This window comes from Chelonoidis abingdonii, chromosome 8 (genome assembly GCF_003597395.2).
Source record: "Chelonoidis abingdonii isolate Lonesome George chromosome 8, CheloAbing_2.0, whole genome shotgun sequence".
In the NCBI taxonomy this organism is placed as follows: Eukaryota; Metazoa; Chordata; order Testudines; family Testudinidae; genus Chelonoidis; species Chelonoidis abingdonii.
In genome coordinates this window covers 34,745,166-34,770,426 of record NC_133776.1, presented here as the reverse complement: position 1 = coordinate 34,770,426, position 25,261 = coordinate 34,745,166, and the positions used below count along the sequence as shown (strand labels likewise).

Genomic DNA, 25,261 nt, shown 5'->3' with positions numbered 1-25,261 from the left:
CTGTGCTAGTTATGGAAATTTGTACTGAGTTTGTTTGTCCAAACGAGGAGACGGATTTATTTCCTACTTTGCCTCCATGTGGATGGGAAGATGGTGGATGCAGTTCTTTTTCACCCAGTCCATGTGGAACTGAAGGTAGACAAGAGGGGCAAGGGAGTCAGTTAGTCCAGGAAGGATTTTTTGGTTCACCTTTGGGGGCAGGGTGCTCTAAGAAGGTAGAATTTTTGGTTTTGAGGTGAAAATCCTATCCTGAGACAAGCTGAGCTAGCTGGCCTCTGTCTGTCTGCAGGATCATCAGAGGGGCTGCAGATATAGAGGTTATTTTAAAAGCATCACTCTAAAGTGTGCAGCCTTTGTGAATTCTTATTTTTAGGTTACAGTATAACATCCACTTCATTTTTAGGAAAGTAGTGTCACTGCTGTTCATTGCATATGTCTGGATTTCACGGGGTGGGGGGAGAGATCGTAGTGTTTTTGGTGACACTGTATAACTAAGTTGAAGGAGCACACTCCTTATATACGTAGGTGGAATACGGTACATATGTTTTCCCTTTCTTTGTATGTACAGGCTTGCTCTTGTTTCTTCAGGCTTTCCAAAATGTCCTTATTCATTAGCCATGAATCTGTATTTGTAGCATAACCTTTATACAGTAATGAATGGCTGGCGGGGTATGATGTACAAAGAGCAGTTAAGGGTTTTCATTGTCACTGAACAAGGATGAGAACAAAAAAACAGAGGAAGTTGCGTGAAAGTGGGGGAAGAGTCTCTTCTAGAAGTTAAGTTCCAGCTGGGGCTACCTGTTGCTTTCAGGGGTGTGCCTGCAGCCATCTTGAATAGTGATATTCTCAGGTTCTTGAACAGGAGCATGGAGCACTATGGTGAGCTGTACTTTTGACTTCGGCCACAGATGTTCACTTTGCACCACCCTCTGCACACTAGGAGCAGGACAGGCAGATTAGCCTGGGCTTTGGCCCATCCTGGCTGGTCACAACCCTTTGGGGCCACTGAGAGCCACCAGGCAGACTAGCTAGCTCACTCCCTTAATTCAAGGGGTATTAGGGACAGCATTTTTACCAGTTCCTAAATAAGAGCTCTGGAGAAAGGTGCAGACTTTTGCTCCTTTCTCACCTTCACCCCCACACAAGTGAAGTCTTAAGTGCTCACAGCTAGAACTATCATGTCCCTGGAAAAACATTATAATACACCTGTACCTCAATATAACGCTGTCCTTGGGAGCCAAAAAATCTTACCGCATTATGCTGACCTTGCTTTGATTAACTGGAGCACGCAGCCCCGCCCCCCCAGAGCGCTGCTTTACCGCATTATATCTGAATTAGTGTTATAACGGATCGCGTTATATCGGGGTAGAGGTGTACTGAAGTAAAGCTGCTATACATTGAGAACCAAACATCACTCAGTTACCATCCAGGATATTGTAAACAACCTTTTTAAGCAGCAGTGAAGTTCTCCTTCATTGTCTCTCTCCAGTCACATTCACCCTTTCCATCTGATATTTACTTTAAAGTAAGGGAGCCCAATCCTGCTCTTTTTGGAGAGAGGAGCAAAACTGATAACTTCCAAATAAAGCAAGATTGCACCAATATCCTCTCTCACTCAGGGTTTAAGTCAGCTTTTTGGAATAAATGAGAGCTTTGTTGTTGGACTTTAACAGAAGCAGAATACAGGCTTCATTTATTGTGCACCTTGGTAGGGGCATGCCTGTGATAAATCCTAGAGCCATATGATAAATGTAGCTTACCATGCACCTTTAACAGCCTCACCCTTGACTCTGCTCAGCAATTCGTTTCTGCTGGTATTACCACCACCATTCTAAACCTCTGAATGGTTTGGGGGGGCGGGGGTTGTTGTTGTTTGTTTTCTGCCCGGTAGAAAATATTCCCTCAAATGAGGGATTGCCTTCCAAAGCCACAGGAGCCCAAGATCCAGGATGAGCAATAGTCATTCTAGGAAGAGAGACAGATTTATGCCTAGAATCTCATTACCCAGCAGGGCTAGAGATATAAGTTTTATAGGAAAGACAGGATTCTCAGCTTTCCAGTGGAGCCTAGATGTTCCCAAGGCATCAGAGCTTATCTCATGCAGACAACATTGTTATGTATAGAAGAGGCTATGGTATGTAATTTCTCAGGCTAACATTTTATTAGTTATGATTTTCCTCTCCCTTCAATACTTGTACATTTAGGTTCAAGAGGAATGGGATTTACAGGCAGAAAGATTAAAAAGTACTATGGGGGTCAGTGACTGGTTGATAGCTCAGTGGTTTGAGCGTTGCCCTGCTAAACCGAGGCTTGTAAGTTCAGCCCTTGAGGGGGCCATTTAGGGATGTGGGGCAAAATTAGTACTTGGTCCTGCTAGTGAAGGCAGGGGACTGGAGTTGATAACCTTCAAGGTCCCTTCCGGTTCTATGAGATAGGATATCTCTATATGTCATAGCTGGGCATGGAATAACAACCCCTTTGTCTCTCTCACCTCTACCCCCAGTCAGCTACAGCTCAGGCCACTCAGCAGTCTAGTCTTCCTCACAGCTCAGCTTTCAAGCCTAACAGGAAAGCCCAAACACACACCTGACATTCAATGAATCTAGGTCACACTTTCAGTCTCAGTCCAGACACATTAGTCCTTGCCCCTTTATCTCAAGGCTTACATCTCCCCTGCTACAGGGGAGAAAAGCCAGGCCCACCCTCTCCTCGGGGTTCCAGCCCAGGGTCCTTGTGATAAACAGGTAGGGGCTGTTTCTTACAGTATCTCACTAACTCCCTGGGCTGCTTCCTACCTTTGCCTACTAGCAAGCATCTGTCCTGGAGCTGCACTCTCTGCTACTTGCTCTCTAGAACATCACCTCTCTGTATGGCTTTCCCCCCATTTATTACTCAAGCACTTTCTCAGAAGGATTTATAGGCTTTCTGTCAGTCACCAACCTTTGCCTCAGCTGCAGCCTTTTATCACCATCATGATAAAGTGGCCAATTAGTTGCAGCTGGAGAAGTAACTGACCCACGTCATAGACTGCCACAAATTGGGTCTATACACCCATCACATACCAATAAAGAACTTAAAACATTTCTGAAGTAAGTTTTTCTAACGTGTGACATGAAGCTGAGAGTAGTGGCATAAAGGTTTCCCTGGACATGTATGAAAGGACCCATATAGCTTACAGATTTGCCACTCATGAGTAAAGCAGCCAAACCAATAAAATTTTTACAACTCACACTGTATGCTTTACTCATTTAGTCCAACTCCCAGTGTCTACAGAGTTAGAAGGGCAAAAGACTGTTTCCCACCTTTACAGGATTATGTCCTTTCAGCCAGGAAGATCCTACACAACATCATAATACTCACCTAATGAATGGCTTCTTGGATTGATTAAATTTCCTAGTTTAGCTTTGGCATTTAACCAATTGCAGAAACAATTTATTGATTTTTACTGTATTCTAAGGTGGAACACAGGTCATATCTTAGTGAAATTATTTCCGGTGCATGAGGCTTTCCACAGATACTTTAAATCTATAACACTAGCATCATTTTCTCGTCTTTGAACAAGATTTGGAAAATGTTTAATTGTCCAAAGTGGCTTCTTAGTTTGGAAGCTATAATATCAACATGTTCTCTTCCCATCTGTACTAGTAAACTATAATTGGGGTGAACTTTGTTATGAGAAGCCAAACATGGTGGTTCTGGTGATGATGTGATCTAGGATCAGCTAGACATGCAAAAATCAGACTGCAAATAAGGACTACTCCTGTTTGTTCAAGTACAAGCATTGGGCCATTGTAAACTGTCTCTTGCTTACTTTTAATAGTAGGTAAGCTCCAGGTGTCAACTGAAAAAGCCAGACATGTAATCATATTATCCATACTTATAGTCTATCTGGTGAATGCAGAAGATAGCAGCTTCTGTTTAATGGAGCATGGTTTGAGTACTTCAGTACCATCTGGAATTGGATTGCTTGATTACAAAAGCAGGCCTTCTTTCACTTCTTCACATGAAGAAGATGTTTTAAATCATTTCAAGTTTTAAAACTGTAGTTGCGCAAGAATTAAAATGGCAAGCAATGGGCAAAATGCTAGAAAATATTAGATTAGGCTGCCAATCTCTGACCGATTTCTAACTGGGATATGGACATCTGAGAGAACTGAGAAAACAAATAAATTAAAAACATGCAGAAATCATTAAATCAATTGTCTCTTGCTTGAACCATGTTTACCTCAGTGCTTCACTGTGATTTTATAAATAAATACAAGAACGGGGGAATGGCTGCTAAAAGGATCACAAGATGAGGAGTCTACCGCCACCACTTTTCCTCTCTCCAGTATTTGGTCTCTGCTACGTGCTCATTTACCACAGTATTACACATGTAGAGCCTGATCCTGTGGTGCCTACTTAGTGGAAGTTGTACATGAGTAAACTTTGCAGCATCAAGCCTATAATAAGTAAATAATGTGATAATGCAGTGATCATCTTTGTATTTCCTTTAGGGAATTTGCACCTAAAAACTTGAATCAGCCAATTCAGTGCCAATTGGCACCATTTTGTCCAGCATATTAAAATGTTTATGTTAAAAGAGAAGGATGACTTTCACTTCATGACTAATAGTCCCCTCCCTGTTCTCCACCAAGCTCCTGCAGCCTCATCCAGCTACTCGGGCTGGGTGCAACGTATTAATATTAGGGCTTAGTTATGTACATACTTATTCTGTATTTAAAGGTCCAATAAGGTAAAGCAATTGCCCATGATGAGTTAACCACAGCTTTCCAGCACAAACACAGAGATGTGTGTTGCTCAACATAACCTTCATGATCAAAAAGTTTCTTGGCCTTTATTTTATCTATGTTTCCATGTATAAGGTGAAAGAAGTCCAAAGAGCAAATACCATCTGTGTAACATCATGTCCTCCCTTACAATTTTTCCCTCAACTGTGCCTTGGTGTAGCCAAAATCTCTTATAGAGAAATTCCAATGCAGTTCAAGTTTTTCTCTTTAGTATTCCAATTACACTGACTGAATCAAGACCCATCATCTAACCTTTTTTCATCTGTGACAGGCAGCGTTAATAAAATCTTAAGGGCAAATTCTGCTCTAATTTACACTGTTGCAAGTCAAGAGTAACTGCACTAATTTTAAGGAATTACTCCAGATTTATAACAGTCTGACAGAGAGCAAACTTTGGCTCCTAAACGATAGTTTTGGGTGCTCCCAAATATGTTCCACTTGTCCTGCTTACCCACATGGTGCTGGATGGGATTTTGTCTAATGAGTCACAGGCAAATCCAATTACTTTGGATTATAGTCACAAAGGGTCTAGTTTCACTCTCTGTCCCCCTTGCTACCATTTTGCTTTCCCTGAGGGAAAACATGAAAGAAAAAAATGCCAAAAGTGACAAAAACTCAGACAGCACAAGTTCCAAGAATGTAATTGCTGTAATAAATTACACATGGTGTTCTCTTTTGGTATCTGTTCTCTTTCACAGAAAACACATGAGAAACAGATGATGTCCGTTATGCTACAGTCCCTCCTGGCATTAATTCAATACAAACATGGTTTTGGTGGGAGGAGGGGTTGTTTGTTTTTTTCCTTCTTCTCTGAACTGTACTAAACTGAGTCCCTTCCAGGTTATTTGCCAACTTCCTAGCAAAGACAGACGAACCTCCTCTATTGCAATACTATAAATTGAGGACATGAGGGGTATGCCTAGCTGACCCACGTAGGATAGTTCAAGCGATCAGCCAGAGTCATTCCCTACACTACACTGGCAGGCACCCTGATATGCACTCCGGTGGAGATCCTTTGCAGTCAAAAGACAACCAGATGGTTGTGGTCACACAAAGTAGCTATCTCATCCCTCAGATCAGGAGGGGCCAGAATTACTTAAATGGGTGCCATTGGCCATGAAGGAACCTGTTTGGAGTAGCTGGAGAGTGAACTGATTTTGTGCTCCTAGCAGCCAATTCTGCAAGTAAAGCTCTCTTTGGAGTATGGTAGCAGAAACAGCCTCTGCTAGGGTTAGAAGTTGACACATGCAAGCTATGCTTCTACTTCTGTGCAACTGCTCTTCTGAACTTGAACACATCGGTGTGTCAAGGTTTTTCCCCCACTTTGAACTTTAGAGTTCAAGAAGTGGGGACCTGCATGATTACTTTTAAGCTTAATTATTAGCTTAAATTTGGTACACTGCCACCAGCCAGAAGTTAATGTCTGGCACACTTTCTGTTCCCCCAAAACCTTCCCTGGGGAACCCAAGACCCAAACCCCTTGGGTCTTAAAACAAGGAGAAATTAACCATCCCCCTCCTTTTCCCACAGACTCTCTCTCCTGGTTGCCTGAAGGCTACAAGATCAAACTCTTGATCTTAAAAGCAAAGAGGAATTAACATCCCCTTTTTTCCACCAATCCTGGTGAGTTCAGACTCTCCCTTGGTTTTAAAACAAGGAAAAATCAATCAGGTTCTTAAAAAAAAGCTTTTAATTAAAGAAAGAAAAGGTAAACATTATCTCTGTAAAATCAGGATGGAAAATGCTTTATAGGGTACTCAGATTCATATAGACTAGAGGGACACCCCCACCCAGCCCGAGATTCAAAGTTACAGCAAACAGAGGTAAAAATCCTTCCAGCAAAAACACACATTTACAAGTTGAGGAAATAAACATACGACTAATCCACCTTGCCTGGCTATTACTTACTATTTTGAGACATGAAAGACTGATTCAGAAAGATTGAGAAACGTCTGGTCCCTCTTAGCCCCAAGAGCGAACAACGAACCAAACAAACAGCACAAACAAAGACTTCCCTCCACCAAGTTTTGAAAGTATCTTGTCCCCCTATTGGTCCTCTGGTCAGGTGTCAGCCAGGTTTACTGGGCCTCTTAACGCTTTACAGGTAAAAGAGACCTTAACCCTTAACCATCTGTTTATGACACGGTGGTTGAAAATAAATGATCTTTTTTTTCTTTTTGCCAAATTTAATATGAAAATTATCCATTTGACCTGATTTTACACTCCCCAAATTTTGATTTTTAGGGGAATTGGAGATTCCTTGCCTCATGTTTACATATGCTACTTATGGATTGTAAGAGGGGAAAGATGCTGACCTTCTCAGTTACTTCTAAAATGAAACATAAGTGTATCTATATGCACATAATAATAAATATGCTCATAAAATGCATTAGGTTTGGAAACGTCAGCATCTAGCTTTATTTTCATTTGATCATGAGATTTAAGCCTGTGACTTTATGGATACATCTTTGTCAATAATCTTTTTACTTTTTCCCATTTAAAATGTATTTATATTTTGCTTTCCCCCACTCCTTCTCCCCAGTACAAACATACACACAGCTGTCCTTATTATCAGGATGCTGTAGTAACGTGCACAATCTGGTGCCCATAAAATTGCTGCTCCAGCGCTGGCCAATTTGAGAGACAGAATACCACACCAGGTTCCAGCTATCCAATGAGTCCTTCCTACGCATACTCTGCACAGAGCTGATTGCAAGATGGGAACCTGGATGGCCAGCTGAGCTGAGCCACTCTGGCAATTCTAGATGACTGCCATGGGAAGAGGAAGCATTCAAATTCAATTACAAATTCCCCACTCAGCCCCACGATTAAGAATTTATGTAGACACTCAATCCAGCTCTGACAAAAAAAAAATGTTTAACTCTGAAAATAAAGCAAGAAATGGCATTTGTGCATGTACTCCCCAAATTGTGTGGTGCTGAAAAATTCCTTCACAGAGCACCAAGTTTGGTTTTATCAGAAGTGCATGAAAAAAGAGTCACTCAGTGTTGTCATTATAAAGTGAACATTTACCTACAGTGACATCTGAGAAACTGCAGTTCTCCTTTCTAAGCAGAGAGACAAACTGTGTGCTCTCCAATGTCACCATGCAGTAACTTAACAGTGTCAGTCCTGCTGTGTTAAAAATCATTGCACAGGGCCTTCTGTACCACTTATGCTCATAATACAGGGTGTAACTGGTGCTGCCCATAAGGCCTCATGTACAGCCCTCTGTACTGCGGTGAATTTCAGCCCTCCTGAGCCATGGAAAGCAGTAGGTCCATTGTGTTCACATTGCTTTGAACCCAAATGGACAATTTCTGAGTCAGTACATGAAAGAAACAGTTATTTCATTGGAAAAGTTTTGAACCCAAACTTCTGTCTGTAAGTGTAGTATCCCTGTAGCCTTCTCCAAAGAAATTACAGAATCTCAGGGTTGGAAGGGACTTCAGGTGGTCATCTAGTCCAAACCCCTGCTCAAAGCAGGACCAGTCCCCAGACAAATTTTTGCCCCAGATCCCTAAATGGCCCCCCTCAAGGATTGAACTCACAACCCTGCTCAAACCAGTAAGCTATCCCTCCCCGTGGTAGATACAATGAAAAGCAAGATAAACATGTCAGGAACAAAGTTATTGGCCAATAGTGAGTTTTCATTTACGAGATTTGAAATGCACAGCCATATAGAGTTGAGTCCCCTATTTGAACTTGAAAAGCAGTGGTGATAAATAAACACTCACACTGGCTTTTGGTATAAATTGTGTCAGACAAATAGCCTAGGGGTTTGTCAAGTGCAAATGAAGCAAATGTTGTAATGTACTGTATCCAAAGTTTTTACAATGGTGGGTTGAGTGCCAGAAGTGGACATGGGCTGTCAAATATTGTTATGTAATTTGAAAGCTCTGCTAAAGGAGGGACACTTTCACTAGGCACAGGGCAATGTCTGCTCAGTTAGTAGCTCCTTTCTGGAGACACTCAAAATTGTAGGTACTCTGAAACCTGTTAGAGGAAGAGGCTGAGCACCTCATGCGACGAGCTAAGGGCAATCAGCTCCCATTCAAGGGCCCAATCCTACAAGCCTTATGCTGCTGTAAGTAGATCCAATGGGAGTTCCTCAGATGAAAAGCTTGCAACGTGTAGGATTCGGTACTGACTCAGAGACTGAAGGTACCACCCTACCAGGATCAGGCCATTGGTAGCATTACAGCTCCAACAACCATGGACTTCATACATTGTTTCCAGGGGTGATTTTGAACAGTCACAAGACAAAATATTGTTCTCAAGTAGAGCAGAGATTTGCATTTTCAGAATCGTCACTAGTGTGCTTCTTAAAAAGAGGATTTTAAAGCAGTTACTTTACTGAGGTTGCAAGGGAGTAAATCAGGCCAGAACTTGCCCTTTAATATTCTTTAAAGAGATGCACACAGCTTCCCTCACCCTCATGAAGTATAGTAAGAAAGGAATTAGACCACAGCCATAGGGATAAGTCTTGTCTGTAAATATTTTGTTCGTAAACCCTCTTCTCTGCTGCCAACATATTTGAGTAAATTCATCGGTTTTCCCATGGCACCCAAAGGACTGAGAGAGCAGTAGCATTATTTAGTGATAAGAAACTCTATTTTGTAAGATAGGGGGAGGGCAGGATGGCCTGGCTTTACTATGGCTAGATTGTCTAATTAAAAAATACAAGTATTATATGATTGTTGCATTAAAGTGCAAAGATCTTTGTGCTGAGTTGGTGAATTGGCTCTTTGCTAAGTGAGCTACACAACTCTTTTGCAACACTTACAGCTAGTTAACTATTTTCTTGTGAATTTTTATTCAGTCTTAATGCTGTGACAGCTTAGCTAGGTTTGATTTCCACTGGGGTGAAAGTTTCTAACCTGCAACTTCAAAAATCACTTTGGTGGATTAGCGTTAATTTTCTATCTTGCCTAATTAACTTCATTGGCCTGATCAAATGTATTCTTCTCTCTTGCTGAGACGCATTCAGCTGCTTGTCCAAGAATACAAATTAGCTCATATCCTGGTTATGCTGCTGACACCAGGTCATGAAAAAATGTGCAGGCAAAACACAGTCCCCAGTGCGCCAGGAGACAACAACAAATCTCATACTTCATTAGAACTTGGCAATCAAGTAAGAAGAAATATCTTAGGAAAAGAAACATTCTCTAGGAGTTCAAACAGAACAAACCACCTCTGATGTATTAGAGGTGACCTACTGCCATGCTGTATCCTACTGCTTGTGCAGAATTCAAACAATTCAGAGTCTGATTGTTTTGTCTATATAAGATTTCCATAAAAAGGGAAAGTAACACAATGAGTTAATGCACTAGCTTGAAACTGTTCAGGAAGACTTAGTTCAAAGCAGTATCACTTCACCATTCTTTGAAATGTAACCACCTTTGGGGTAGGAATAGACTAAGCACTGACACAACATTACAGCTTTTAAAGATGGGAAGCAACATGTCGCTCAGCCAGCCTACAGTAGACAAATGCAAATACAGGAGTTGTAGAGTCTACCACCATTATTGTTATAAAATGTGCCTACAATTGTTAATGACTATGAGTGGCCAACTGTAATCAAGCGAGTTACAAAAATCACAGAGCAAAGTGGATATGGCTGCAGGTTATCCCTGTTACTAGTGGCCAAAAAAGGGAATAAGACAAGTGCAACATCTTCCCTGTGCTCCTATAAATTAAATCTTCTAGGAGCTATCTATTTCAAGGACTTAAAGTTATGTAAGTTTTGTGGCAGGCCAAAACACCATCACAAGAGAAAAGTATTCTGCTATCAATGTTACAAGTATCTGGCCAGCAGAGCCTAGCCCCCTAGTTGATATTTGTAACAGTTCAAAGGACAGAACAAAGTTCATCCTGACTGAAAGCCATTCCCTAAGGGAGGCCCAGGATTGGAATAGAAGGGCTGTAACACATTCTGATTGGCAGAAATGTATGAGGATGCTTACAGAGGACCTATTAGTGCTCATTTCAGCTGTTAGCTAATGATGAGGCATCCCATGAGCACCAAAAACAATGAAAAAGTGAAGCCACAAATAAGTAATTCTTCTCTCAGAATGGTCAGGAATGACTCCATTCAAGTCAGGGGTATTATGTTGAGGTGAGAGAAGAAAGATTCAGGCCCCCCAAAATCCCTTGGAACTCCTTGTTTAAAAGAGACTGGCTAACTGGCAGTCCTAGTATACTTGTCAATGTGTCATCACTTCAGTTTTCACCTGTTTCTACATTTGAAGCGGCCTGACATCTTTTATGGTTACAGAAATATTCAGCAGGTCACCAGCTCAGCATTTAAATGCTTTTGTCTCTGCAAGTTTCCTTTGAAGTTTCTCCTAGCATTTTATTATTCTCTGGGGTTCCGAAATATCTTTCTTTATTTGAAACACAGCAGAAGCTGGAATCCATTAAAGCAGAGATCAAACCAAAGAGCAGTAGGTACAGTAGTGCTCAAGATTATGGTTACCAGAGCATGTTTAACTTAACTTTAAAAAAAAAAACTCTGGTTTCAAATTAATTATAACTTTAGCCATTCTGGTCATTAAAAAAAACTTCTGAAAGAAAGGTTGCTAAATCAAAAGAAAAAGTAGCTTTTTATATATCTCTATATATCTCACATGCATAGGACCTTTAACTCAGACTGATGAACAACTTGGTTTCCAGGAAAACAAACAATCTGGAAGGTTAACTGCAAGCTTTCACAATCTGTAAGGCCAGGGCAGGAACCTACAAGTCCAAGGTTTCCAGAAAAACTATATTGTCCCTACTTTATATTAATTATATAAGACAACGATACTTTCCCTCTCCTTGCCAGCAGTTTAAAATCACTGAGAGCGTAATGGCCAACTCAACCTAAAAGCACAATATTCTCTGCTGCTATCTTCTTATTCTACTAATGGTGGGAAGGAAAAAGATGCTATACTCTGCAGAGTAACATACTTCATCTCCCTGGTTGATGAGGTATATGGTGTAGAAATTTACTTGCTTTGTGGTACACACAATAACCAGAAAAAAAAATGTTTTCTTAGATAAGAGCCAGTTCTCTCATTAAGTTGCTCGGCCTCACCATTGTATGTGCACATATTGGTCAAGTTACTTGCAACAAGGATTTTTTTCAGGCTGAACAAACATTTCAAAGTCTATTTTGTACGTGCTCTTCCAACCCAGGCATCAAAGAACCTACTGGAGACAACTGGAGATGGTGCCTCTTGGTTTAACTGATTGCTTGAAACAATTTTACTCCTTGAAGTCTGGACTTTGTCTTCTTGTGATATACTGTACTGTACTTGTGCTGTTCATAGGCTGTTTTCTAGCCAGGATTTGCTTGTTGAACATTGGTTGCTATGCCAAGTGATTTTCTCAGGTGTATGATTTAATATAATCTAGGCAACAACCAGTAATGCCTAGAACTTACATTTCTTCACTTCCTTTTTTTTTCAAAAGGACTTGTTGCAGAACAGATACCACTTGCAGAAGCATGGTGCCTGGTACTCCTTTTACTTTCACTGGTGTAACACTATTGAAATTAATGGAGTTTAATAGAATGAGAACTGTTGTAGGGGAGGGAAGAAGCCAGTCCATGGAGTTGATCCCCGATGCACATAACTGTCACAAAGGAAGATCAACTTGTGAAGAGGTACATTGTCTCCAATAAACAGCAGGCTTAAAAGACCATTTAAAAAGGTAATAATTCACTATTTGTTGAGGGCCAGTATTCTTAGCTAGAATAATATTCCCAGCTGTCAAAAACTAGTCATCTCCAAGTCCCTGACTGTACAATTAAAAGAAGGTAGCATCACTAATTCACTTGCATCTGAAGGATCAGCTGCATGGTTGTGCAGTGCGGTGGTTATTCATTCCAGTGAATCCTCCATCATTTTAACATAACAGAAGATCTCTGCTAACAGTCACATGAAGCCACTATGTGGTTTATCATCAGGCTACCAATTTGCAATGAAGTGATTGCTTGTGGGAAGCTACACAGATCAACTTAACCCAGATTTGCAGGCATCCAGTTCATCCTCAGAACGTAAAGGACCTTATTTGGAGTTCTGGGCTTCATAAAAACTAGGAGAACTTTGGGAGTTACATACATATCTGAGGGCAGAATTAGCCTTTAAAACATGACTCACAAGAGAGTCCTAATGGGAAAACTGGTGTTATTAATGCAGCCTACTTCATTGGAGCCTGTAGGCAGTCGCACTCACCACCGTAGCATCTCCTTCTGTTGGGTTGAGGCATTGCAGGGGTCTTCTAGTGCCTCCTGTTGGTTGCCTCTTTGGCCCTGCAATGGCCGGATTCTATCACAACTCAGCCCTCCAGCTACGTCCCGTCTATCGGGGGTGAAAAGAGTACAACAAAAAGTTCAAAAACGTCCCAACTTAAAAGATTTTTCTACCTCTTCTAGGGTTATTCTTCAGCCTGTCATTTAGGCTCACTCCTCAACCCTACTCTACCTAGATCAATAGTCCTTACGCTGGGCTTGCAGAGGAACCCTGGCCCACGATCCTCTCTAGGTTCTGGCCTGGAGACCCTATAGTAAGCAGTTAGGTCTGCGCCTTCAGACACACTGCTGTTTCCCTGGGCCACTTGTTACCTTCAAAGCCTTTGTGTTACTTCCCTGCAGCCTGTGCTTAGCACAGCCTCTCCTGTGATTCCTAGACCTCTGGCTTCTCCGTAGGTCCTCCAAGCTCCTTTTTTCTCTGCTGGAAGGCAGACCCCTCAAGACAGCATCTCTGTGTTTTGCCCCCTTTCCAATGCCCACCACAGGGACTGATTCCATCTCTGTGCCGCTCTACAGCCTGCTTTCCCCAAGCCCTTCCCAGAGCCAGGGAGTGCCTGACCTTCTGTCCTGTGTCCTTTTTAAGTGAGCTCTCCCCCATCCCTCCTCAGTATTTTCCTGATCCTTTCACACCTGGAGTCACTAATTATAATTGAATTGCCAGACCAGAACCAGTGTCACAGGCAAGGCTGAGCTTAGCTCCCCACAAAGGGCCAGCCAATCTGTGACAAAGCCATGCAGCCAAGGACTGCTCCTGGCTGCAACTGTGCTCAGAACCCAGGGACAGGGGAAGCTGTGCTGAATACATCATACAGCCCGAGTCTGCATCATCTTATCCGAGGAACTCACCCAGGCCTGGAAGGTGAGAATGGAAGGTGCCCATTCTCCTTACCTTGAAGCTGGGCTTATTCCACCTTGCCTACGCAAGCACCACTGGTATACAAACCAGTGTAGACTGCAGGTCACACTGAGTGGTCTCTGCAGACTCTGGAGCAGTGGGGGATGGTGCCAGGGAGATAGTTGAACCCTCTTCTGCACACAGTGGGGAAGACTGGTGTATGGATAGATATAGGGGCACAATAGGGGTCTAAATATTGAACTTACTCAAATTGTCACAAGGCAAATAAAAGAACTGGGGGGAGACTGACATATTTTGGTGTGAAATTCTTTAAACAAGAACATTTTGGGGGTAATAATTGTAAATCTTATATCAGAAGGAAGGAAGGCTTTTAATTAATTTAGTAAAAAGCGAGACCTTTTAGAAAAAGATGAATGCTGACAGTGGGAAAATGTCCTTAGTACTGTAAATTATTTTCACCTCTGTACTGCTTTCTTGCAAAGTCTTCTCTTGATAGACAGGACTTTGCAGATAAACCTCCCTATTCAATGAGCTGACAACCCTATACTTTATATTTCACTTCTCAAATTATGCACAAGATAATGCAGAAAAAATACAGGCTCCAGTCCTACCCCACCTCCCTGCTCCATTAAAATCAAGAGGAACATGAGCACAACTATATCATTTCTAAAGACATATAAAAACAACCGGACACAGAATTGGTAAATAGTCTGTATTTACGTTTGTCAATAATGCATGTAACATTTGAAAAGTAACATTTTTTAATAGACAAATTAGTTTGCCTTCCTTTGTGGAAAAAACTTTTTTACAAGTTTATTAATGTTATCAGATGCACAATTTATCTGAATTCCAGCACATAGGATTCCTTTATATATATATATATATATATATATATATATATATATATATACACACACACTCACAATTTCCCCACAAAAGTTATTAAACTGTTAAACATTTTGTTTCAAAACATGGCAGTTGTACAAAAGAATATCTGGCTATTGGCAGATCCTTAAATTTGAAAGAGAATGTACTGTGAACAAAACAGTACTGGAGACCCAGAACTCACAAGAATGTGATAACTGTAAAATAATCTGATTGATTGATCTGAGGTTTCCTCTATTTCAAACCCTCCACCCCAGTCACAAGTCTTTTACTGGCGTATTTTAGCAATGTTAAATGTAATCCATTAGACATGTACAGTTGTTTTCTCATGTGAAATGAAGTTAGTCACTGATAGAGTTTTAGGGAAAAGCATATTAATTTTATGTTTCAGATTTTTTTTAAAAAAAAAACAGGAAGCAAATTAAATCTCCACCCCTACACACCACCCCAAAACAACCTGTGTGCAATAAAACTGACTTTACCTCAATTGCTCTCAGAGCCATGGAAAACATACAGTATGAACAGAAATCAGATATTTTCCTCCATTAGAATTAGTTTTCTGAGATCCTTCAGTTCTAGGCATAATCATGCATATTCTCCTTCCCTGCTGTCATAAAATGCACTGATGAAAATACTTGTGGTTAAAGACTGTCCCTGTTTCATGCTGAAGTTCAAGTTTTAATGATCAAAATGCTGCTCTCCTTGATGTCCCACTTAGAATTTTTGACCCGTCTTACAAACAATTTTAGGACAGAATACCTTAATGCAACCCCTTTGCTAACATAGCAGCAAAATATTCCTGAGAATCAGCAGCAGTGGGATGGCTGGGAGGATGCCTCATTGCTATAAACATCATCTGGTTTTTGACTATGAAAACAGCACATTTCCTTTGTATTGAGGAAACTAAAGGAAAATCTACAGTATTAGTGGTAGCTATGTTTTTTTTTTCAAGGCTATTCTGCATAGCCATCGACTTTAGTTATATCAGCATATATCAGACTAAACTGGTGGGTTCACAAACTGTATTCATTCTGGTAGAAAAAAATGTCTCCAGTCAATTAGAAACCATCTTTGTTACATATTTTATTACAGTGAGTTCCATGGCAAACTAGATGAAAGTGAAACCTAACTGTGATGTTTCATATGTATATGTTATTGATTTTTGCCCTATGGTATGAAAATAATATTCTTAACAGATCGGCCAAATCTTCCTTCTTTTACTTGAGTGGGAACATTTGTTTTGCTTAACAATTTGCCCTTATATTTAAACATTCTGACAGGTGGCTGAGAAACTAATTTCTGGTCTTGCCTTAGCATAGCTAAGAAAAGTAATGTAGCAAAAATCTGGAAAGGACAAATTATGTGCACTTTAGAACTTTACCTTCACAATATCTGTCTTTAAGATCTTCATAAAAATATATACTTGTTAACTTGTTGGTTTTACAAAATTTACATTCTTTTAATAAAAAAAACAAATAAAAGCCCAGCCCGTTTCACAAATACTTAATCAATTTAGTTAGCTCTCAGATATCAGCAACTGTTTCTAGATTATAAACAGGACTTGTAAAAATCTGTTTCAGTGAACTTTTCTTCAATCTCACACAGCTTTTTTATACTAGAGAGTATTTCTATCCATACTCATATACAGTATAGTTTATCCCAAATGTTCAAAAATCATGAGCTACACTCCCCCCAAAAATCAGAAGATTTTAAAAAATAATAAATTTAATGATTTACTTGCTATCTAGTTTTTGAGTCTTTAGCATACACTTGGGCCACATTTCTAAGGTTTCCTCCACAACCATGAAGCCTGAAAACTTACTTTTTTTTTTTTTTTTTTTTTAAAGACAAGACCTGGTTCTCACATAATCTCATGCCTCTGAGAGCTGGGGTTTAATAAAAACACCAACTATTGTGAGAGTTGCACTAAATCACAAGAGTTGGTAACATATTATATGTAAGGTTCTCAGCTGGTATAAATCATTGTAACTTCATTAAAACCATGTATCTAAAACAATCCCCCTCCCCACTATGGATATGCCTACATGGGAGCTGAAGTGTACTTCCCAGCACAGCTTCACAGACACACTAGCTCTGCTTGTGCTAGTGCAATAAAAAGAGCTGTGAGGCCACAGCAGTTCAGGTTAGCCCCTTTATGTATGTACCCAGAGGTTGGTCAGGCTTGTACTCAAGCAGTTAGCCTGAGCCGCTACCTGTACCACAACCCCACTGCTATTTATAGCATGCTAATTCAAGCTGAGCTAGTGTGTGTGTCAGCCTACCCGCTGTTGTGTGGACCTACCTTGAGTCAGAGCATGTGGTATGACAAGCATAGCAGTAACATACTCTATTTAGCTCATGATCCATCGATTTCTGGGGCACTGAGTCTTAAGCACATTCGTAGTTTCATTTAAGCAATGTGACCATTCATGTAGCTAAAGTAAAGTATGTGCTTAAGTGCTTTGCTGGACTGAGCCTCGGTCAGGGCCATCAAGAAGAGAGGACGGGAATCTCCTCTCACACGCACTAGTTTAAGTCAGTAGAAACTCCATTGAAGGCAACATGAGAAAGACCAAGAGAATAGTCAAAATTGGGATACAAACATACAATCAATAAAAACATAAAATCAGCCAATTTTGTTTGCTTGCTTGAATTGAAGGCTTTGAATGTTTTAAATGACAGTTTTTTATTTCAAAATGTAACCTAAAAATATCTCCAAACCCAGACAAAATTATTCCAGACTAGTTGATGTCTACGATCCCTAGTCATAAGGTACAACTGTAGAACAATGCACTAAACAAGTAAAGCCAGAAGGTAATGGCTTTGGACCTTATAGCAAGTCAGATTTATTTACCATTGTCTGACATTGTGTGTTGCGGGAGGGACTCCAGGGGCCAGGAGATGGCAATCTGTATCACAAAACATGTTTTTCCATCTTCCCATCATTGAATGCAGGACTGTACTGGTATCATCAAAATGTGAAGTCATCCTCTGTTTCATGAAGTTACTATTTACTAAAGCAAGTGAAAATATAAAGCTGTGAAGCTTCTTCACACAAAATTTTCAGATCAGATAGACTGATTTAAAAGATCTCCTACTCCTACTCCCATTAAAATAAACTATGTGGCAATATAATGAGTTTGCTGGCACTCCTGGTCATGGAGGCTCTGACACCTGCAACCAGCCAGAATAGCCAGAAAGACATGCATCTCCTCTTTCATGGGCAATTAAATGAGTTGAAGTTAGGGAGGGAGATGGAGCATTGAGACTTGACTGTAGCACATTAAGGAGCAATAGGGAATAAAGCTATATTGGAATAAATCTCAGAGTATCTGTCTAGTTACTGGAGTCCAGTGCACTGTTTGCATTGCTTTAGTGAAAGTGGAGTCAGCACTGTTTGCAGAGGTTTAGAATCTGCCTTTTAACTTATCCTTGGTGTAACTTAGACCTAGATAGTGATTCTCAAACTTTTGTACTGGTGAGCCCTTTCACATAGCAAGCCTCTGAGTGTTATAAATTAAAAACCTCTTTTATAAATTAAAAACACCTCTTATAAATTAAAAAACACCTTTTAATATAAATGCTGGAGGCAAAGCGGGATTTGGCGTGGACGCTGACAGCTCATGGCCCCCCACATAATAACCTCACAACCCCGAGGGGTCCCGACCCCCAGTTTGAGAATCTCTGACCTAGAAGTTCTTGGTGATCTGGGGAAAGAGAATGTGTTCAACGGTTTTCAATATGCTGTAAGAATGTGAATATAAATATAACAGTAACTATTTTTGTCTCTAATTCTATCCCATTCTATTATGTTTATTAAAAGGTACACATTGTATCTATAATGGGATCAGGTCCATTCGTTTCTTTATCTTCCTTTTGAAATCACTATTATACAGGTAATTTGGGAATATTTTACAATACAATAAAATGATCGTAGTGCACACCTTAATAATAATAGTCATGGCACATACCACTGATTGATAAATAAATACTAAGGATTATTTACTGCCCTTTATTTGCATGTAAAACTTTTATTGCCATATGGCCCAATAAGAACCTTTAGGACCATAACAATCTATTAAATACAACAATTGATGTTAAACTTTGACACAAACAAATGAGTGCCAGAAAATTCAGAAACTCGATATTATATGGTACAGCAGAGCCCCCAGCAATGTTCTCTAGTCCTACCTTCTGGGTATACAAACATTTAATTATATCAGTTATTATTTATAGTTTTGTTTTTAGCTTTGACAGCCTTCTTCTGATACATTATAAGAATGATGCAAGATATAAAAGACAAAAATCCATCACACATTCATCAGGTCTCCATTTAGTAAAAATCTGGCTCCATGGCTTGGCAACTTTTTTAGTGCTTAATCAAGATTCTGTAATGTTTAATCAAGATGCATTTCTTTAAATAGCCTTATAAAATTGCAGGCTCTGGCTTTTTGGACCTGCCTCCTGCCAACACACATGTAAGATACTGTATATAATCAGTAATGGTGAAATCAGGAGGAATCCATTGAATCTTGTCAAAGAGACACCTGGAGTTACTATGAAAAGGACAAGAGACAGATCTGAGAAGTTGAATGACAGGAATTTTGGCTGCCAAATGTCCAAAAATAGCAAAATGCAGGCCACAACTCTGAGGAAGCGATCAGAATTTGACCAAAGTTGAAGAAATGTTGACTTTGACCATAAAGAGACATACCTGCCTATCAGAGTTCAGATTTATTTTTTTAAGCAAAGATAAAGGCTGTAGATCAACCCAACTTTTTACTAGCCATAGTGAGGAGAAGGAAATCTCAACTTTGAGAATCACATTTAGGCCCTCCAGACTCAGAGTTCTGTACTCTTGATCATTTCTCTGCAGCAGGCACTTAAAGATTTAATACCAAAGTAGCCTAGGAACTTGCTGAGCGTGTTTGTTCTTCATACTGGATGCTGATGCCAGACCTGAATCATTCCATGGTAGTGGAGGCAAGATATTGTTTCTGGTCAATAGGGCTCTTAAATTAAACTTATTATCTGGAGAAAAATCTCTGCCATCTACTGGAAAGCAGAAAGTATGAACTGGTGTCTACACACCTTGAAATAAAAGTTAAAAACTATCTTAGGAAATCATAAACATTTCCATTATCCCTTTTGGAAACTAAAGTAATGTTTTAAATCTAAATATATTAATATTTTAATCCTATTAACTGTTTGGGAGGAGTGTATACATAAATAAGCCTATAACAATTTTTAATCCCTTTAACTGGTGTTTGTAAAACATCTATCATCAGTGGAACACAGAACTCAAGGTACTTAAAATAAAAACAGAGAGTTTGCATTGGAAACAGAGCCTAAAACTATCATAGCTTTAACTCAAACATATTTTTTTATTAAAGTATGAATGTATTTATGCTGGAGAATAGTTTACATACATTGGAAAGCAACAAGTATATTTTCAAGAGCCATGGGTCCTCCTCAGCATGTCTCTATATTCAATCTACATGCTTTAACACAGGCATACATATGCTCTCTCACACAATGTATATATACACACACAAAACACAGACACATAGCTTTCTTTTAAGGCTTCTGTAAGGTGCCCTAGTGCCCCTACCATTACCATGATTACGAACAAGGAGCAGCATTACCTGCAAACTATTCATCTGCTCTTGGCCTTAAAAATATTTAGGGAACCAAAGGTTTTGTTTTTATTTGATTTTTTTTTCTGCCTTTACAAAAGTTATGAACCTTTTTGTCCGTGGACCAGGAAAAGTGCAGGATATCTTAATGTGAACTTCTCAATCATTTCAGTACAAACCAATCATTTCAAACCTGACTCTAAAAGGAATAGTGCCTTTAACTGTCAGAGACACTTTGCTATTCATGGTAACATACCCCTAGCTTTTGTGACCCCGGAGTACCAGCTACATGAAATTATATGTACTAGGTTGGTGAATGGAGACTACTGTGGAGTTAAGGCTACCATGTTCATATCACTTCAGACCTGAGGAGGATCATAAGTCCCAGTTCAACTGGTGAAACACCACGGGTCTTAGCAACATATCACTCAACTCTCAGCAGAAATAATGGAGCTGGTTCATTGTATTACCAGCCATCATGGATTTTTTTTTTTCCCCTTTTTGGTATCCTGGAAATTGTAATTAATGATGCTTGGTGAGAGACGAGTGGCTGCAGGTACATTAAGAAAATAGACAAAATGAATAAAATAAAGGATAGCATATGATATAATGTGTAAATATAAGCATCTTTTTAAAAATCTGTGAAATGTGAATAAACTGCAGAATGTCAGGCCATTTCTCAAAAAGCTTATGAATGGCTGTTTCAGCCTAGGTAAGGTCAAAGGATTTTGCAATATGACATTGAAAGGGATTCATTTTTCTGAACTAAGGGGCTCCCTTTTCCACTTGCTGCTGCATAGCAGCATCAGATCCCAGCTATGAATCCCAGATAATCTACTATTAAAATTGCTTGATGGATTTCATAAGGCAAACTGGACTGAATCAACTTCAGATTGTATACCTGAACTATACCAGGCTATAAAGAGTTGACTGTGCATGGGTTGGGGAGGTGAAATGAGGCAAGGAGGGAAGCTCTTTCTCACATTTACAACAGCAGCAGATTTCAATGTAACATAATTACTTTAATGATGCATATCTTTAGGTACTGATTTGCTCTTTTGATTTAAAAAGCTGGTCAGCCAAGTGTTTGGCTGTCTTTTAATTCCAGATATCAGTTGTTGCTTATTCATCTATCAACTCCTATTCCCTAGGCAATTTCTGCCCTTGCTGTACCATCAGTGAGTTGAGTCAGCCATCATCAGATTCGAATTCGTGAGACACTTCCTCAGATGAGCTATTCCTGTGGATCCGGCCATCACTCTTCATGCTGTGGAAAGTCTTCTTAAAGGCCTCCATCATGGCATGAGCCAGCTTCTTAGCCTCCAGCTTGCTCTCACACTCTACAGCATGGCAGTCCATCTGATAGGACAAGTCATCGTTGATCTCCCTGTAAACCCAAGCAAAGATGTTTGGGCTGACATTGTGGTCGGCAGTGCAGTAGGCAATACGTGCCACCTGAAAGGTATCCATGTGGACTGTGGCTTCGCCTTTGAGGTCCAGGTGATGAAGCCAGACTTGGAAGGGGCGGATTTCCAGAAGGGCATTGGCTGGGAAGATGTCCTCCCTGGCTAGTGTGTGCTTCTTCCATAATTCAATGACAGGTTTTTCTGTGCACCCTGATAAAAATTGCATCCCTGTTGTGGACACCTTACCCAAATATGTAACCTACAAAGAAAAAGCAAAAACAGATGTGATATCAATAATAGTCTTTGATATTCATTTCTACCATCCGTGAATTGAGTTCTTTACCTAGAACGATGGATTTTTTTCTACACATTCAGATGAAGTTTTCTATTTGACAGCAATAGATTTGCCTCTCAGAACAGTATTTTTAGTCATTAATGCTGGGATTTTCAAGGGAGTTAGGACCCTCTCACTGAATTTCAGTATATTTTGGGCAACTAACTCCCTTACGCTTCTTGAAAATCTCTGCCTTAAAGCCTAATGCTGCTACTCTCACTCATGCTACCAGTCCCAATAAAGCCAATGGACCCGATCATACAAGTGTGGTCAATAGGATCAGGTCCACATGCCAGATAACAGGACCATGGTGCTTACCCACAGTTTCTTATGTTCATATTATTTTTGTTAAATACATTTTAAACCGTAGTTTTACTTACATTGAGACATACACAGAGTATAATAATGCAAGAACACAATGTGGTCAGAAGAGCATGACCACAGCAGATAATAACAAAATTATTCTAATGCATTTTCCAGAGTGATCTTGTTTATGTTTCTTCCAGTGCTTCTACTTAAGTAATTATCCAAAAATATGTAGAAACTATTCAAAATGCTACATCTTCTATTGTTAGCTAAAGGGCTGGGGCATTTACTCCTTCAATTTTATACAACATGTGCCATTAAAAAACCCACAGTAATAAATCTAGCTTAGTTTAATCACACCAGCTCTTTCTGCTTTAGTGTCTAGCTCCATTGGGTAAATATTTCAAAATAAGAATCCTGTTATCCAGGATTTATAGGAAAATGATGAGCCTTGACTACTATTTGTTTCACATGCCAAAATCTAACTCATTATACAGCCCAAATGAAAATTCTAAATATAGCATATGGGAAAGAATCAATGCACCTAGATCTTTATAGATCAAGAAACATTTCTCAATTATATTTTGAATGGAGCTTTTATCAACTGGGACAGTTACATTTTAGGGTAGTCAATACCATTTAAATATAATTTATACATAGTAATACCCTCTATCACTGTTGTCTGCAAGTTATACTTAAGAACAAGTATTATAAAAATAAAAGCAAAATTACTTTGTCCAATTTTAAAAATAACGCACATAAGACTATAACAGATCGAGCAAATGGCCCACTATCCCATCTGACAGTTACCAGTACTAGACACATTTGTAAATAATCATGTACACTGTACATTTAATTTCTATAAAATGTAGTATTATATCAAATATTTTTTATTTTTATCTAAGTTTTAAAAAAGGAAAAAAATAGATTTTCACGTTTAAATACATTCAAGATAAAGCTGCAAGGATTGAATTTACATTTCATACAAAGCAAAAATCTTCACAAATAATTCTGGGTTTTGCTGCAAGCTTTGGTAAACCCACTCAGAGACCTAAATTAGGCTATGATTAAAAAATAAGGTTACAAAATAGTGTGGCTTAATCATGCTTGCAGAACAAGCCATTTCATGACAGACATTTCAGAACAAAAAGTTTTATTCTTCTCCACACAAATGCTCATGGTTTCCATTGAGAATATTTTAAATCTTATAAAACTTTTATATTTTTTGGAACAGTGAGAATCACAACTGCTAGAACTGTTAAGAAGGCAAGTCCTACTGGAGCTTTGTTTTATTTTATTTTATTGTACTAGTGAGGAGAAGGTAAAGTAACTAAGAGCTCATAGCACAAACTGTACTCATATAAATAGTACATAAAAGACCAAGCAGCAGTTTGACCACAGAGTAGTTCATCATGTATTCACAGGTATATTTCTAGTAAAAAAATAATAATATAAATGTGGAACTCAGCATGTTCACAAACTATTCACTATATTCACTTAAAATCCATTATGTTCTATTTAAAATTCACAAATCAGTTAACAAAAGATTAGCATATTGTAAAGAAGTTTCACGTTTGGGACCTGATCCAAAGCCCATTGCTGTCAAAGTGAGTCTTTCTATTGACTTCAATGAGGTTTGCGTCAAGCTTTGAAAACACAAAAAGGAGAGTGAGCCTTTTGCATATACACTTTGTCCCAGCCAAACTATTGCCCTGAATTCTACTTCATAAGTGGGATCCTGATACAAAGTCTCTGGCTTTGCCTTTCCAAGTTTTTGCTGGTTAGAGGACACTGCTATTGCTTGCGAATGTGAAGAAATGCAGGCACTGACAGAATAAAAACACTGACTGGGGGGCACCTTTTTATATATATTTTGCCAAGAGTCAACTCTAAAATAAGTGAGGGTGGAGTATGTCGTAAGTATTGTGCAGGCACGTATTGCAAACTGAAGAATTTGACTTATTTGTCACAGGGAAGGTAGCAGGATTGACTTTTCTCACATTCACTGAGCACATACAAGCTGTCTAGATTTTCTGTTTGTTCTGATCAATCAACCTCCCCCAACACCTCTCTGCCACTAACCATCTGCTTTATCTCAGTATATACAGTACCTAAATGTAAAGTCTAAAACAACATTTCCCACAGGAAAATATTCCCCATAAACTTGTGAGAAAGCTGGATGTGCCTGCATGGAAGATCTGTGAATTACTCTGAAAACCAGAAAATGTCAACAACAATAATGATTGAGAGGAAGGATGGGGGCTTGTGGCTGAGGCACAGGAATGGGACTTAGATGATCTGGTTTATATTCCTAGCTCGGGCACAGACTAACTGTTTGACCTTTAGTAAATATCATCATCTATCTATACTTCAAATCCCCACTTTACAATCAGGGAACAATACTTTTCCCTCATGAGGATAAACTGATTGGTATTTATGAGGTTCTAAGTTACTACAATGATTAGCCTCATAGAACAGATGATAAATAAATAAAACTTTACCCTTTAGATTCACAGACACGTGCTTTATAACATGCACCTCACTTAAATACACAAAATTGGCCCAAGCACATCGTTACAGAATACAGATATTAAACACAACCAGGGGCTGCTCCAGGCACCAGCACAGAAAGCGCACGCCTGGGGCAGCAAGCCGTGGGGGATAGCCTGCCGGTCGCTGTGAGGGCGGCAGTCAGGCAGCCTTCAGCGGAGTTTATGCGGGAGATCTGCCGGTGCCACACAGGGCTGGCTCC

At 39.6% G+C, this 25,261-nt stretch overlaps 1 protein-coding gene across 1 annotated transcript in view; it reads right to left on the bottom strand.

Annotated features, from left to right (window-relative positions):
- Positions 1 to 18,396: 18,396 nt before the first annotated feature.
- PID1 (phosphotyrosine interaction domain containing 1) overlaps positions 18,397 to 25,261 on the bottom strand; it is a 156,819-nt gene continuing 149,954 nt past the window's right edge. Inside the window, exon 3 of the mRNA XM_032766106.2 lies at positions 18,397 to 22,128. Coding sequence (XP_032621997.1) covers positions 21,652 to 22,128 — 477 coding nt within the window. The 3' untranslated portion in view covers positions 18,397 to 21,651. The remainder of the gene's footprint in view (positions 22,129 to 25,261) is intronic.